Source organism: Peromyscus leucopus, chromosome 20 (genome assembly GCF_004664715.2).
Source record: "Peromyscus leucopus breed LL Stock chromosome 20, UCI_PerLeu_2.1, whole genome shotgun sequence".
Lineage (NCBI taxonomy): Eukaryota > Metazoa > Chordata > Mammalia > Rodentia > Cricetidae > Peromyscus > Peromyscus leucopus.
The window spans coordinates 39772689-39789712 of NC_051080.1; the positions used below are offsets into that span (position 1 = coordinate 39772689).

Genomic DNA, 17024 nt, shown 5'->3' on the forward strand with positions numbered 1-17024 from the left:
CCTCCCTGGAAGGATCCAAGAGGAGGCCTTACCTCTAACCAGAATGAAGGTGCCACTGCCCTGCGCCGAGATGCTGCGCCCTTGGACTAAGCAGTAATAAGTGCCTGTGGCCGATGCATTTGGCAGGCTGAGTTTAGCCACGCAATCCAGGGTTTGATTCCCCGCGCCAGGGCTGTGTTGGCAGTCAATCGGCTTCTCCAAGCTTCTCTTGCCGTGGAGATCTTCGTAAAAGAAGCTAACGGTGAAGTCCTTGAATTCTGGGGTGTCCTGATTGTTGATTCTGCAGCTAAAGGAGACAGGCGTGTTGGCCAGACAGACCATGATAGGGAGGCCGGTGTAGGTCACTGATATCCCTCCTGCGGGAAGAACGACAGGGTGAAGAGACAGCTCACTGGACATTTCCTCACCCCTCATACCTCCTGCATGCGGACTGCACAGGGTGATTCTCACAGAGACTCCATTTCTCCCACAGATGGAGGCCAGACAAGAGCTTTGGCGGAGGAAGACTGAGAGTTGGGAAGGTCAAGCGTGAGGTCAGATTCTTCAACAGGTGGGGGGAAAAGGAGACACACCAGGGCTGAGGGGACCTCAGAGCCTGTGCCCCCAAACCTCTCCTTCTCACAGGACACCCCCGTCTGTTACCCATCCAGACCAAAGGGGCCAAAAGCTAGTGTAGAAATGAAGGAAAGGGGAATGCAGGAAACCAGAGCACTTCCCGGCAGGGGACAGAGGGAGCAGGTCTTCCTGCCAGCAGGAGAGGCTGGCCGCAGGCAGAGATGGGCCATTCCTGGAATCAGGCCTTGGAGAACTCTGTCAAGTCCCCATGTGGTATAACGAGCCGTTTCACAGGGAGCTGTCCTCCAAAGATGCAGACCTGCTCACGTGGCCACTTGTGTCCGGTGCCCATCACCCTCCCTATCCCACACTCATCAGAGAGCAGTCTAAATACCCCGAAAGCAGCAGCCCGCCCGGCTGAGCCTCCTGCAAGCTTCTGAGATGCTGTTTAGATTTGGAGCGGGGTCAGCAGCCACTGCCCCCGACTTTGGCAACACAGGCCTCTCAGCTTCAATATTCCATGCCTCCCGGGCCCTTCCTCTCCAGCAGCTGAACAGCAGACAGTTTTTAAATTGAGGTCGGCAGCAAGCAGCCAAGAACATGCAGGCCGGCTTGTTAATCGGGGGAAGATCGTGCGTTTTGAGACGCTTAGAAACTCTCAAGATTTATTTTGCTGAGGAAAGTGAGCTATGGGCCTCCCGCCTGTGGGCTGGCGTGAAGCCAGGAGGGTCTCTTCTGGCCTCTTCAGCTTTCCCCTGGGGAAAGGGCCCTCAGGGGAGGCTGGGCTGTCTGGAAGATTCCAGGGCAGGGATGGCGATGATCCTCCAGTGAATCCTTACAGCTTTGAACAGGCTGATGTTTTGAATTTGCTGTTGAGCCTCTTTCTAAGAGACACTCCACCCCCTAAAGAACAGGGAGCATTGAGAGTGCCATGTTCTCTGTCAGAGTGGGGACAACGGTCATTTTGGGAGTATTGTCTGAGCTGGTGCCCAGGCCCCTTCCCGAGCAAGGAGTCCCTGTACTGAGCTTCCTCAGGCTGGCATTACCCTCTTATTCTCTGGCCTCTGTTGCAGAGCAGCTGTGTCTTGACTGTGCCATACACCCTTAAGAAGCCTCAATTCAGGGTAGAGGCCGTCTGAGATACCGCACGGCTATCTGGGTAGAGGAGGCAAGGGACAGGTGCGATGGCATGATCTCCCAGGGTTCCAGACGGGCTGGAGAGTGCATGAAGCCAGAGCCTGGAATGAACTACAAATGGCTGAGAGCTCTGTCCACTCCTCCAGCAGCTCATCTGTCACACAGCCCCTCTGCCCCATGCTTCTGTCTGTCCCTTCCTTCTGCAGCTGTCACACAGTCCCTCTGCCCCATGCTTCTGTCTGTCCCTTCCTTCTGCAGCTGCTCTGCCAGCAGCCCCCTGTACCTGCAGAGACCCTCTCTGTGGCCCGTCTGTGACCCCTCTACCTGTGTCCCATACCTGGAGATGTCTCTGTCCAGAGCCCCTTTACCTGTTCCCCCTTCCTGTGGCCAACTCCTGAGAGCCTAGTCTTGGTTCCTCAGAGGCTCCTGATACCTGATCTCCTCATGGGCTCTCTATACACTCCTGTCAGGCTGCCAGGGTAAGCAGAGCCTGGCTGGCTTCCCCAGGGTTTCCAAAGTGAAGGGCGGAGGTTGGAATCCCACGGAAGGGATCTGGAAAGGGGTCAGCCCTCCTGCCCTGGGACCTTTTGTTTCTTCAGCGTTGCGAGGTCACTCTCAGACTAGGGGAGGTAGACATGCTGCCAGCATGACGAAGCCACATTCCCATTTTTCCTGGCAGGAAGACATCCATCCATCCAATTGTCTTCACACCTCCCTACCCCCAAGCACCCTTCTCGAAAATGATGGAATCTGCTAGAGCAACTGAGCCAATCTTTACAATTCTGGAGAAAGCTATAGAAATAGATGTCTATTGCTCGACAGCCTTGTGGGATCTGCTGTTTTAAGGTTAAAGGGTTAGGATCATGAAAATTCAGGGCCTGGCTCTGGCCAGCCATCGTGCACAGAGACTTTGGATTGATAACCTCGGGCCTTAACAGAAGTGTCTAAAGGGGGAGAGAGGGCGCAGCTCCTTGTATGTCATATAAGCAATGATAAGACAGCCAAGAGCCAGGAGGAACTTCAGTCGGTACACGGCAGCCACAGTGTCTGGTCTGGGGATGGAGTCTGTCACTGTCCCTCCTTTGTGGGTCAGTGCCCCGTTCCATTTGTCTGCCAGTGAGAAGCAGCCCCCATTTAAGGTTCAGAGCTGCAGATGTGCTCAGAGAAATTCTAAATCCATGAAACTTCTCCTCTGGCATTTGCTGTGCCCCGAAGACACACACACACACACACACACACACACACACACACACACACACACACACACACACACGCACGCACGCACGCACGCACGCACGCACGCACACACGCACTCAGTTAGGGTACCAGGCAGCTTGCAGGTCCTGCCTGGCCTGTCAGCATCCCCTGTGTGATGATGATAAAGGCTGACGTAAGCCGAGACATCTGGGGTGGGAGGAAAGCAGGTTGGAAGGGAGGGAGCACTCAGTCTCTCTAGGTAGGTCAGGAGGTGCCTGGGAGTTGAAAACTTTCTTGACTTGGAGTGGGTATCCAGAAATAGAAGGAAAAGAACATGAATAGAACATCTACCCTAGCCAGGTATGACAGGCTAAATGCCAGTCTAATACCACGAGGCAATTATAGTAACCCCACTCCACAGACAAAACCCAAAAACATAAGAGAGTCAGGCTGGAAAGACGGCTCAGTGTGGAGCTGGAGAGATGGCTCAGCAGTTAAGAGCACTGGCTGACTCTTGGGTATATACCCAAGGAATGCTCAATCATATCACAAAGATACATGCTCAGCTATGTTCATAGCAGCACTATTCGTAATAGCCAGAACCTGGAAATAACCTAGATGCCGTCAACTGAAGAATGGATTAAGAAAATGTGGTACACATACACAATGGAGTACTACTCAGCAGAGAAAAACAATGACAGCATGAAGTTTGCAGGCAAATAGATGGAACTAGAAAAAATCATCCTGAGTGAGGTAACCCAGACTCAGAAGGACAAACATGGTATGTACTCACTCGTAAGTGGATTCTAGATATAAAGCAAAGCACAATCCGGCTGCAACCCACAGAACCAGGGAGGCTACATAGCAGGGGGGACCCTAGGATGACTGTGGCTTATAATAAGTTTTGGTTTTACTCAATCACTGGGCAAGCTTCAGTGAAACATTCACTATTAGGATAAGAATTTGTACTGTATCAAGCTGATAATAGAAAAACAATTAAAAAAATGTAGAAACTAAAAAAGAGAGGGAGAGAGAGAGAGAGAGAGAACACGCACTGGCTGCTCTTCCAGAGGACCCAGGTTCAATCCCCAGCACCCGCATGGCAGCTCACAGCCATCTGTAGCTCTAGTCTTCTGGTCTCTGCAGGCACTGCATGCAAGCAGTGCACAGACACATTCAGGCAAACACTGATAAAAAAAATAAAATTTCCCCTGGCGTGGTGGCACACACCTTTAATCCCAGCACTCAGGAGGCAGAGGCAGGCAATCTCTGTGAGTTCGAGGCCAGCCTGGGCTACAGAGTGAGTTCCGGGACAGCCAGGGCTACACAGAGAAACCCTGTCTCAAAAAAAAAAAAAAAAAGAAAAAGAAAGAAAAGAAAGAAAGAAAGGAAGGAAGGAAGGAAGGAAGAAGAAAGAAAGAAAGGAAGAAAGAAAAAAAAAAGAGGAGTCAGAGATAAAAGATCACTCAGGACACATAAGACTCTGCTCTAGTTAGAATCCGAGGTCCACTCAGTCCCGCTCCTGGGGTACTTACCTCCAAAGACAGCAGCTGATGAAGAGAGCGCAGAGGATGTCCAGACAGCTCCCTGTCACTGCCAAGACAGTCTGTGAGTGGCATACTGCCAGAGTTCACAGATCCATGAGACGCGACCAAGTGGTTACATGCCACTTGTCCGTGACCATGGATCTGCTGCAGATGGCTGCACAGGACATCTGGACAGACTGTCTGGACATGCTGATGGCTACTCGTGCCTGCTCCTCTGTGAACCACGTCTCCATGCTGGACTGGTGGCACTTGGTTCATCCACTCAGAGAGAGAGTCTAGGTGAAGCTCGTTCCAACTTCAGCTTCACTCTTCATGAATCCTGGAGCTTTGAGTCCTAGACCTCTTTTTTTTTCTTTTCTCCCTTTTCTTTCTTTCTTTTTTCTTCCTTCCTTCCTTTTTTTTTTCTTTTCTTTTTTCTTTTTTTTTTTTTTGAGACAGGGTTTCTCTGTGTAGCCCTGGCTGTCCTGCAACTCACTCTGTAGACCAGGCTGGCCTCGAACTCACAGAGATTGCCTGCCTCTGCCTCCTGAGTGCTGGGATTAAAGGCGTGCGCCATCCTACCCAGCTTGAGTGGAACCTGCTGTTGTTGCAGTTCCCAGAATACAGTGACCCTGACCCTACATGGTTCCCCTCTGTCTACTTCCACCCAGCATGACCATGAGAAAGGACAAGAGTGGGGTGTCTGAGTGGGAGAGAGATGAGGAGATCTGGCCCTACCTTCCACAGACTCCTAGCTGCACAGGGAGCAACCTTGGCCATAGCCAAGGTCAACATGGCCGTAACAGGGTTGGAGATGTGAAGGAGGAGAAGGAGTCATTGGTGATTTGAAGTGGTCAAAGATTGTGGCTTCCTCAGAGTCACCAGAGCTGCTGAGGGTCCAAAGGACCCTGACACAAGTCAGCGTGGCTCTTCTGGTCACGCTCGAGGTGCCACAGGTCTTCAGTGCAGGCTAAACTGAGACAAGCCTGGCGCAAGGAAACAGTCCCAAGAATCTCGTGTGTCCTCTGCAAGGGAAGGGACTCAATGCCTCCGCTTTGGAGAGGTCAGGAAGGTCGTGGGCCTGGCAGAGTTCTGTGAGGGCAGAGTAGGGCAGTGGGTGAGAAGACAGGGAGGACCATGAGCTTTCGGTCTTGCAGCTTTGACCCAGGCGGAAACGGGGAGGCAGGAAGAATCCAAGGTCAGGGAGGAGTGTCTCTGGATAGGAACCCGGGAGCCTGTGTGATGGTGGCCTAGATAAGAAGAGGGAAGCAGGAAGAACTGAAGGTCGGGTGTCTGTAGGCATGCATGTGGGGGTGACATCTGTCTCTGGATGAGAGCCCCTGAGCCTGTGTGAAGGTAGAGGCAGAGGAAACTGGACGTTGGGTGGGATGGGATGTCCCCAGAGTAGAGGGACATCTCTGGATAGGAGCCTGTGAGCCCGTGACGGGTTGATGGGGCCATACAGGGCACAGAAAGGAGGGAGCACCCCCAGAGAGTAAGATCTGGGGTGGGGGGTATATGCAGGAGGAGGCAGAGGAGTGGGGCCAGACAGAGACAGGAAGGGCCTAGGCTCTGTGCTCAGCTTGGCTTTATCCCATTTGGTCTTGACGTCCTCCACGTCCCTCTCTGTCCTCACTCACAGTCCCGTCGAGGAAGCACAGGCCATAGCTAAGCCCACCCACTCCATTTTCCAGGGCCGCTCAGAGAAGACACCAAGTGCTAGAAGGAAGCACAGAGCCTAGCTGCAGACTGGGGTGGGGATGAGAGGTGCTAAGGATCTGAAGGTCGCAGGCCCAGATGTGGACCCTGGCTCTACCACTCAAAAGCTGTGTGACCTTGAGCAGGTAGGTAACTCTGCTTCTCTGGACTTCAGTAGCTCTTCTCCAGCAAGGGAAGAGGAACAATGCCCGCCCTCACAGGGCTATGGCGGGACCTCACACTTCCGGTTTAAGTGACACACAGCTCACAGCAGGAGCTCCGGGGCCTGTCCAGACCTAGGTTTTTGTTTGTTTGTTTTATTTTTATTACCTCAGGTCCTTCCCTGTGTTCAGGGGCAGTCTGGAAGGGAGGGTGTTCTCCCCATAGCTGCCTTCTGCTCCTCCCTGTCTGGGTTCAGTCTCCTTGGGAAAGACTCAGCCTGTCACCCCGGGTGCCTGACTCCTTCCCTTTCAAGTTCTGCTGAGGATCCCACCACCTCAGCTGACGTCAGGGCTGGGTGGAGTCACCAGAGACCTCTGTGCTGAGTTCATGATGGAGAACAATTTGCAATCAGAGAACCTGATCCAAGAGTGTAGGCACCCACCCGGACAGTCTTCCTCGGTGTGGCCAGCAAACACCCCTCCTGCCATCTTCCTGTGGGTTACCCTGCCTTCCAACTCTCCCAGAAACTCACAGACGCATCCCAGCCCTGTCCTTCCTGATCAAGCAGGGCCTCCCCTCTGGAGGAGGCCCAGGGGGGAGTCTGAAATCAATCCACAGGGTTAAGACAAGCAATTTATAGAGAACAAGTCACAGAGAGCACATTTCACGTGGAGTCCAGCTATTGTGTGTGACCTGGTTTCAGTTATTCTCAGCTGAGTTCAGACAGGGTCACCCTAAAACATGCAGCTTTTGATCTAGGGTTACTGTCCCCTCCAGCCCCTGCTCTTGGAGTCACCCGCTCCATATCCAGGCTCCCTTTCCGAGCTATGCTTCCGGGTACTGGCTTTGCCACACAGTCTAGACTCGTAGGTGAGACCAGGAACTGCAGTTCCATTACATGGATGAAGAAACCAAGGTTCAGAAACAAGATGAGGTTTGCCCAAGCAGAGCAGCTATTAAGCAGGGATGAGACTGGACTCTGAGTATCGCTGAACCCTGCCCCCCCACACACACGCACACTTGTATTCACTATTCGGCTAGTTTCTAAAATGTCTGAGCCAGCAAAACTCAACTGAAAGAAATACACTCTTTCCAGGGCACTGAAAGACGCGAGGGCATCTCCCTAAATGTGTGTTAGCAAACAGGCTGACAACATGGAACGCTTGAGGGGAGAGCAATACTCAGAACTGACCTGGGTCCTGTAAGCATTAGGGGGAGCTGCTACTGTCCGCCCAGCTCAAGGAGACCCTGTGGCCCTCAGAAGAGGAAGTGACCCCCTGAACTCTCTACAGAGCAGTCTCGTAAACAAGGCTAACTAAGAGTCCTCGAAGGACAGATGGTGGCCCTTTAATCAGGAGGCAGATGAGAGGAATAACCTTGATAAATGCCTACTGGAGGTGCAGAGGGGTTAACGCTTAAAGCTTCCCCTCACCCTGGCTCACACCAGCTCTGCAGCAGCTGCCTGACCTCGCCAGTGAGCTCTCCAGAATCCACCAGCCCCTCCTGAGTCTTGGCTGGCCGGCAGCGGCCTGCAACTCAATCCCTCCCAAGGCACTGAGAGCAGGTAAGGGCCCAGGCGTGCTGATCAAAGGTATCCGCCCTGACTCAGGTCGATTTTAAAGGAAAACACTTTGATTCCAAGCTCCAAAAGAAAGCCGTTCCCACGGTCTTTATACGAGGCCTGGGGTTTGCCCTCCGATCCATTCTGGCAGCTCTGAGAGCTGCGACTCTTGAAAGGTCCCCTCTAAAGGGTCCTCAGGAAGACATAGACTGTGGCTGCTGGTTTGTCCCTGAGCCTCAGCCATGTGCCTGAGTGTGAATCTCAGGACACGGCAGGGCAGCCAGCCAGTCACTCACGGCCAGTCACGCAGTTGCCCAGCGGCTGGTGCAGGCACTGAAAGGCGACCTTTGAACGGTGGGTGTCTTACTGAGTTCTTAGTGCTAATGTTCTCCAAATGCCATGCTCAGATGGGCTGTCATATCGTTCAACACCTCCGAGTCACAGTTGCATACAGATGTGGTTAGGCTGCAGACCCTTTCCACAGCTTGTCCCCATCCTATTCTCAGGTTTCCAGACCTCAGACCCAGCAGTGCAGGAGCGTCACATGGAGATACAGACAAAATGATGGTTTTGTCGGAGGTTTGGCCTGGATTAAGTTCGCAAGTGTTGACTGGGGTTTCTGTGGCAGTGGCCTCTCTTTGAGTCCCTTTACAGTCGATCTGTATGGTGAGCGAGACCTGGGTTAGCTGAGGACTCGATGTCCCCCTTTTTACCCATCTGTACCCTCCAAAGGATGGGTAGAGACAGCAACAGCACAAAAGAGTGGGAACAGGACTCTGTGTCTCGCCTTTGAACGGGGGATGGGTAAAATGGCTTGAGGACCCCCGAGGGTCCCGGGAAGGGGGTTGAATGATGCGGCTGGGAAATTAAATAATAGAAGGGCAGTCTCTGGGCTGTAGAAACCCAGAGGACAGGACCTCACCCAGCCCGAGAGGGGACAGGATCTCCCTGGGAAAAGGCCCTTGGACTGGGTCTTTATTTTCTGAATTGTAATTCTTCAGGTCCGGCCCCACCTCCTCCCTCCATAAAAGTGAGGCCGGCTCCAGCGCAGAAATTCTGGAAACCACAGGGAAGGATCAAGAAGAAAGGCGGACTGTCTGCAGTTCGCCACCCTGACGGAGCAGCTGCGAACATTTTGATGTCTTCCTTTCTTTCCCATCTCTTTACCAGGCTGAACTTTTGAAGACAGAAAAGAGTAGGAGGCAGCCAGGTGGGGGAGGGGCAGGCAGGAGAGTTTTCAGGAGGTGAAGCGTCTTTAAGTTGCCCCGCGGGGCACGGGGGCACCGTGTCGGGGCACTGTAGAGAGGGAGGCGAGAGAAAGCGTTGGTGGCTAGGGTGAGCAGGGCATCGGGGAATGAAAGAGGCTGGGGGCAGTTGGAGGCGGGGAGGGCGGCTGAAAACCAGGCACAGCCTCTGGGAGCTTTTACATTAGAAGGGAAATGTCATTGCATTTTCGAAAGAGGACAAGAGAATACCACAGAGTTCCAACCAGGAGACCTGGGCTACCTAAAACTTCCCCGGCCCTTAGTGACTCATCTGGCTTCGCCTTTCTTCCCCCCAGTCTGCTTTTAAAACACAAGCTCAGGGTTGGAGACGCAGCCCCGTTGGCAGAGTGCTTGCCTAGCATGCGTGAAGCCCCAAGTTCAATCCCCAGCGTGGCATAAACCAGGCGTGGGGCAGCATACCCTATAATCACAGAAGCTGGGCGGCAATGTCAGGAGGGAGGATCAGACGTTCAAAGCCATCCTCGGCTACATAGCAAGTTTGAGGCTAGCCTGAGCTCTGAGAGACCCTGTCCTTAAAAAATAACTACATAGGAGTTGGGGATTTAGCTCAGCGGTTGAGTGAGCACTTGCCTAGCAAGCCCAAGGCCCTGGGTTCGAGCCTCCAGGAAAAAAAAAAAGACAAAATAACAAAAAATAACTACACAAGCTCCCATTTTGATTCCTCCTCAATCTCAGGTTCCCCCCAAATCCTGCACTCTCTGCTGCCTCCTTCCACTCCCTCAGCCTCCAGCCTGGGGCCTCCTCTTCCCCTCCCTGCACCACGGCTTTGCAGGCTGCCTCTGCGAGCATCAGGAGAGCTATGAAGACAGCAGTGGCTGTTCTGTGACCCCCACTGTTTCCGGTCTTGACTCCCGACCTGCAGACCCTCCGTCTGTGACGTCCCTTCCTCCTGGGCTCCCCACCCTGCCCTGCTATCTTTGATAAACTGTAGCTTTTCTTACCTTGTCTGCCTCCTAGGATCCTAAGATCCTTGGCACAGCCTAACCTGCCCCAGATGGCTCAGCTTTGTTCTGAAGAGCGAGGAAAGGCTCTCACTAAGTTCACCCCTCTGAGGGCCAACTGCTGGAAAGGAGGCTGTGTGAGCAGCCCACTGTCTCCTGGTGCCCGGGCTCCTGGGCGTGAGAAGGGCACACTTGATTAGTCCACGGCTACACACGTTTTGAATGTAGGCCTGTGCCCACCCTGACTTGGTGAGACTCAGTCTGCACAGTGGAGGGCACCCCTGCCTGGGCTCCATGGCCTGCTTCCGCTGGCACAGCAGCCACAGGCAGGCTGTGGTTTGCCCTCCCTTTCTCTACCAGAGTAATGCCGTCCTCAGGCGGGGTAGGAGGAGCTGTCCAACCAGGCCAATCGCTTCCAAGCACCCTGCTAGGACTAGAACACCTAGAACAAAACCCCCAAGTTCAGCCACCTATCAAATAGAAAACCAGGAGCCCCTAAGTCCAAGCCCAGAGTGACCATAGGATGCCAGGTCAGGGCCCTTCCCTCTGGGACCTGCAGCCCCTCATCTGGGATAGGCTCTATGCTGAATACGGTCTCAGAAGGACTGGGCCTGGCCCAGCCTCCCAGAGGCTCTGATGGTGTATACGGAGACAGTGACTCACTGTCATCTACAGGAGGTATGGGGGGACTCTAGTGAGACCCCAGACTGGGAGGTTCCCAGACACAGAGGAGAAGGTGGCAGGGGGGAAATGCTGGGCCCAGAGGAGTCCGGAGGGCAGGGTATATACTGATTCCACCCTGAGAAGTAAGTACCAAGCCACACTATTCACTGTGCCCACATCTGAGGTCTCCCACACCCTCAGTGAGGGTATAAGTGGTACCAAACATGACCCCCTGCCATTGTTAGGAAGAGGTTTGCATGGGAAGCTACTGAATACCTCAGCGGATGGGGAGGGAGGCGACGAGTGGTCAGGTAACTTGGCCAAAGTCTCTTGAGAACTCAAATCTAGGATGGCCAGTCCACCCTCATCAGGCTTCCATGAGCTCCATCTGCCAACCTCAAGTCTTCCCTGACCTCCTCAGGCTCATCTGGAGTTTCCTCATCTTCCTCTGTTGCTCCGCCAGCCCTGATGGCCAGAATCCTTTCACAATAAACCTGGGCTAGAGCTACCAGGAGCAGGGAAGGGGGAAGGGCAGGTCACATGCTCACTTGTAAGCTTTGCCAACACCTGTCAGCTCCCATTCACCATACCCAAGAGACTTTATGCCAGAGCAGCCGCAGGTCAGAGACAGTAGGAGCACACATCCTGTGTGTAACCAGGATGAACACCTAGACTAACCCCCAGGGAAGACTGGGCTGTCTGGAGCTGCTTAATTTAGCTGCTATTGTTACCATTTTCTGAGCATCCCCCTGGGTGCTGAGCACCATGCTGGGAGTCACAGAGTAAAGCCATAGGGCTGCCATGTGGTCCCCATTCTGTGGACTTTCAACATCCAGCCACACAGGATGACAGAAGTAGCTTCGGTGAGAACATGTGCCCTGGAGCCCAATACACAGGGACACACAGGGGTACACATAGACACCTGGAGACCACGTACATATTCACAGCCCTAAACAGGACGCCCCTGAAATGCCCAGCCTGGCTACAGACTCTGCAGTGTGTTCATTTAGCAGGATGCTCTCCAGCAGGTGTCCACAGAACATGGCAGGCTTGTGGGCCATATTGGTTATGTCCCAGCTACTCTGCCGTCACAGATGGTCTATGAACAAAAAGCACGGCTGTGTCCCAGGAAAACTTAGTTATGGACCTGGGAATTTGAACTTGGCGTAAGCTTCAGGTCACAAAATATTTTTCTTTTGATTTCTCCCCCGCCTCCAAACCATTTCAAAAAAAAAAATATATGGAAAACCACTCATAACTCTCAGGCCATATCAAGGAGGCAGAGAGCTGGACTTAGTCCCGGGGCCATAACCTGCTACTCTTGCTCAGTCGCAGAAACAAATGTCACCAACCTCTTATCTGCTGGATATACCTTAAAAGGCATAATGTTGAATCCAAGAGACACCCCACAGAAGAGTATACACAGTAGCATTTCAGTTACATTAAGTTTAAAAGCAGACAGACTAGGTTCAGTGGTCTCGCACTCGCTTAGCGTGTGTAAGTTTTCACTCTCAGCCTGAAACAAAAGAGCCGAACTACTCCGCCATAAGTAACTTTGTGCTAAATGATGAAAGCATAAAGAAACAGGTTTACCTAGCAGCCCCATGTCCACGATCATTCAGAAGAAAGCAATACCTCTAAGGGAAGAAATGGTGTCTCTGGGAGAATGTTCTGGAATGTTCCAGAATGTTCCCCGCCTTGCCCCACATTGCACTTTTTTTGGGGGGGGTAGTATTTATTATTCATCACTGTACTTTCCAGTATGTGTATTACATTCCACAGTTATATTGAAGAAGGCATCGAGGACAGGACCTACTGGGACAGCGTCTGAACCTCCTCCACCTGACAGGCATTATAATCCGCTGGCAACGGTCTCACATCCCACTGCTCTGGGAGACTCTCCTCTTCAGTCAGACAGAACCTCGGACTGTTTCTTTCCGCAACTTTGTCTTCTGGCCTGCCAGCCTTTATCCATGCTGTGCCTGTGTGCCACCTCGCCCGCTCTGTCCTCCTCTGGGTCCGGCCCCCAGCCACTGCCCTCGGCAGCAGGCAGCCTTTCCCGCACTCCCTGGGCCCACCTCAACACTGCACTGCCTCTCTGCAGGCCTCTGCCTCCCGAGCACTTTATCGGGATTAAACGAAGATGAAAGGCAGAGAGACCAGTGGTGACGGGCTGGAGGGGCAGGGAGGGAGGCAGGAAGCCTTAGCTTGCAGAAGGCCGAGCCACTCTTCATGTTTGGGAACAAAGAGAGTGATGACATCTGAGGCCAGAGAGCGCAGTCGGATGCACACATGAACTCCATCTGGGTCCTGCTTCCTAGGACAGAGTCTCGTGATCTCCACCCAGCTGAGAGAGTGGGCCTGGGCCTTGTTCCCTTCTGTCCCCCACAGTGGTCTAGAGACCTGTGGCCCCGGAGGCTCTGTAAGCCACTTCAAGTCACTCCCTCCTCCACGGGCATTTGAGAGAGAAATCAGCAGAGCTGAAAACAGTGGACAGAGAAGAGGACTGACATTCGTCAAAGACCCCGAGGTCCAGAAACAAGCAGATTACCCCAGGTCACAAAGAAGTCGAAAGAAGCATTGGAATCTCAGCATTTGAAAAACTGAGGCAGGTGGATGATGGAGAATTTGAGGCCAGCCAGGGCTATACATGGATTCCTGGCCAGCCTGGGCTATATATATATATATAACAAGTTACAAACTACAGGTTGAAATTGTGTCAAAAAAAAAAAAAGAAAAAAGAAAGAAAGAAAGAAAGAAAAAAGGAGGGCTGCAGGATGGCTCAGTGGGTATAGTCGCTTGTGGTTCAGTCTTGGTGACCCGGGTTTGATCCTCAGATCACATGTAAAGGTGGAAGAAGAGAAATGACCCCACAATGTCATCCTCTGCTCTGTGTGAAACACTTGCCTCACACACCCACACAATTAAAAATAATAATAAGCCGGGGTGGCGCACCTTAATCCAGCACTTGGAGCAGAGCAGCGATCTCTGTGAGTTCGAGCCAGCCTGGCTACCAAGTGAGTTCAGAAAGGCAAAACTACACAGAGAAACCCTGTCTCGAAAAACAAAAACAAAAAAATAAATAAAAAAAATAAAAAATAATAATAAACAAAATAAGAGGGAGGAAGAAGAAGGCAGAAGAGGAGAAGAATGAGGAGAAAAAGAAGAGGAAGAGAAGTGCTCTTACAGTATCAGATACGGTGATGCAAGCCTGTAATTCTAGCACTCGGGAGGAAGCTGAGACAGGAGGATTGCCATGAGTTGGAAGCTATTTAGGAAGCCCTGTTTCATAAACCAGAGAGAGAGAGAGCTCGGGCCCTCGCAGTCAAGGATGTAAGGAGAGCTCTTAAAGCCTGGGACAGGCATGTGGGGCAAAGCAGAAGCTGTGATGGACAAGGGGCGGGACAGACAGGGGGCGGGAATAAGAGAGGGGCTGTGTGTTCCGGTAATCAGCTCCAGAAGTGAGGGAGCTGGCCTTCCCTTCTCATGCAAGAACAGGAAGAACTTCTCTGTAGCAGAGGGTTTGTTGCAATACAGGGGAGGGAGGGGCAGAGGGGAGAAAATCTGTTTCTGTTTTTGTTTGTAGCTCATCCTCTTTCAAAACAGCTTCCAGCAGCTGCAGTAGCTTGGCCGGCAAAGCCTCCTCCAAGTCAGTCCTTGGCCTTTGGAGAGGAGAACCACACAGGGAAAAGCTGGGAACTTGGGGGAGAGTAAGTTAAAATGACTAAGAGGGACTGTTTTATTCCTCTAAGGTGGGGAATGAGGGTTGTTGAGACAGGGTCTCACTCACACTGTGACCCAAGCTAGTCCGGAACTAATAGCAATTCTCAGACTCCCAAACCCTGGGATTACGGGAACGGGTCACAACATCTCACTTCAGTGTAAGTTCAAACACACTGTCGGTAACAGGTCCCATCTATCTTTTGGGTGTCTTTATATAGGTCTGGGGTGAGCAGTGTGGGGCAACATTGAAGAAGACAGGCCACACAGGGTTTGTCCCCCAGCCCGCTCTGAGGCTGCACGAGTTGGCTCCCGGCTCCCCCCACCCCCCAGTGTAAACTTTCCTATGAAGAACGTTCTTTGCAAAGTAACAGGGACCAGCAGAGCCCACTGGACAGAGTTCTGGCTGGGCTGAGGCTGAGGCTGAGGCTGACCCTAGCCTATAGCCTACCTTCCATTCTACTGCCTGACTTCAGACCTGTGGACAGACCTCCATGGGTTTGTCTCCCTGTCGGTGACGTGACGCTGAGGACATTCAGTGTTGGGTCTACGTAAAGGTTCAGTGAATGCTAATTCCTGATTATCAGAATAATGGTTTGTGATATCAATGAAAAGGGGGATGTGACAGCCAGGGCAGACGCAACTCCTAGTCACCTCCTCAAAGTCCAAGTGGCACTGGGGAGAGGCCTCGGTGGGAAAATGCTTGCGGTGCAAGTGTGAGGACCTGGGTTCGAATCCCTGGAAGTCATAGAAAGCACAGTAGCGTGTGTCTATAACCCTATTGTCCCTGCCACAAGATGGGGGGCACCGACGGAATCCCTGGAAGCTTGCAGGCCAGCTAGCCTGGCACATGCAGCAGAGTCAAACAAAGAAAGGCCATCTCAGACAAGGTGGAAGACAAGGACGGGCACCTGAGAATGCCCTCCGCCCTCTGCACACTCACCATGGCACCGTACACTCTTACAAAACAAATAAATAGAAGCCAAACCGAGAAGAAGGAGCACTCAGCCGCCACGGTGGAGAGGCCCTGGGTCTGTCACGGGCCAGCTGCTAGCCTGGCCAGGCCGGGGCAAGGACACACAATACCTGACAGACCTTCCCCAGCACTTCCAGGGAGCGTTGCAAGCTATCCTGAGGACACCCTCCGAGAGACACTGGCCTGGACAAACTCTCCCGCACCCCACAGCCTGCTCTGGACCCAGATCTCCCAGATTCCGAGGGAACCTGGAACCAGGAAAAGGCAACAGTGTTGGCCCTGGGGGAGACTCACACGGGTCATAAAATCCTTGGCCTCTGGCTGTGCTTCAGGAAGTGGGAAGTGTGGCCTTAAGGTACCTGTGCCCCAGGGCACCATGCTCCGGCTGGTTCCTGTCCTATCTGTGTCCTCTATGGTTAACCAACCACCAACAATGGCACCCAGGGCGGCTCCGCCACCGGGCAGATGCAACGTGATAGTTCTACCACAGCACCCAGGTAAGAGCTGTTTCTTCCACAGACTCCATACCTGACCTCAAAACACAGCACCCACCCTCCTTGTTTAAGGACCGGGGGCCCAAGCGATGTTGCCAGGGAAGCTGTGAACACGGCAGTGAAGACCCGGTACTGTCCCCACCTCTTCAAACGCCACCTTGGCAAGGTATTAGCTAAACATCTTCCCAGTCCCCAAAGGCTCCCCCTGTGAAGTCTACAGTGTTCAAAAGCAACCCGCAAATCCCCAGAGACAGGTCCCGAGAATTAGCTGCTCCCTCTGGATGAAAGTCCCTCTGATGTACATGAACAAGAGGACGCGAGGAGGAGACAGACTTGCCTGCGAGCTGCAGGGTCCAGGGCACCAGCAGCAACGGGAGGAACCACCAAGCGGAGAGCCAGCTGGGAGGGTGCGGGCATGCCACCCGGGCCCCACACCACAGAAGCTGGCTCTCCATCCGACGACCGATGCCGCCGTGAACAGGAGACGGCTGGATCAAAGGCTTTCCTTCCTCTTCAGCGCACTGGAGGCTATGGCCCCTGCCCGCAGCCAAAGTTCCCTTTTGTGTCGCCATGAGTTCCTCCTCTGGATGCCTTTCTGCTTCCTCAAGCTGTTCCTCTCCTCCGTAACCCCGACTTCCCTCTGAAGTAGCGGGAGCAGCCTTAGTGGAGGTTCCAACAGAGAAGCAGCCTGGGACTCCAACTTGTCCGAGCCACGGAGCAGGAAAAGAGAAGGGGTGAGAACCTAGGCCTCCCCAGCTTCCTGTGGGCTTCTGTCCTCCTTGGCCCCCTGCGGAGGAGGATCCTGTCCGGGAAACAGTGGTACCCACGCTCCATCGGTGAGTCTAAAACCCTAAAATTGACCACAATCCCACCTGCCCAGGTGTCTCCTCTGCAATGTTCCTGCAACCCCTTGAGAAGGTGTCCTGAAGAGTGGCGTTTTTTTTCGGGGGGGGGGGCACAGGAAGGGGAAGGCTGAGGTGGAGGAGTAGCGGACTGTAAGCCTGAAGCCTGGTAAGGCCCTTCAGAGAAACTCCTCTTGATTCACCTTAACTGTCCTACCCCTCCTGAGGTGGCTCCCCTAGCCTGAGTTCACCCCCGTGCCCCCCAA

At 53.1% G+C, this 17024-nt stretch overlaps 1 protein-coding gene across 1 annotated transcript in view; it reads right to left on the reverse strand.

Annotated features, from left to right (window-relative positions):
- Nfam1 (NFAT activating protein with ITAM motif 1) overlaps window positions 1-16504 on the reverse strand; it is a 32469-nt gene extending 15965 nt beyond the window's left edge. Inside the window, exons 1-2 of the mRNA XM_028861083.2 lie at window positions 16254-16504; window positions 33-356 (exon numbers count right to left, since the gene is read on the reverse strand). Of these exons, the coding sequence (XP_028716916.1) occupies window positions 33-356; window positions 16254-16488 (559 nt within the window). The 5' untranslated portion in view covers window positions 16489-16504. The remainder of the gene's footprint in view (window positions 1-32; window positions 357-16253) is intronic.
- Between the last annotated feature and the right edge of the window lie 520 nt (window positions 16505-17024).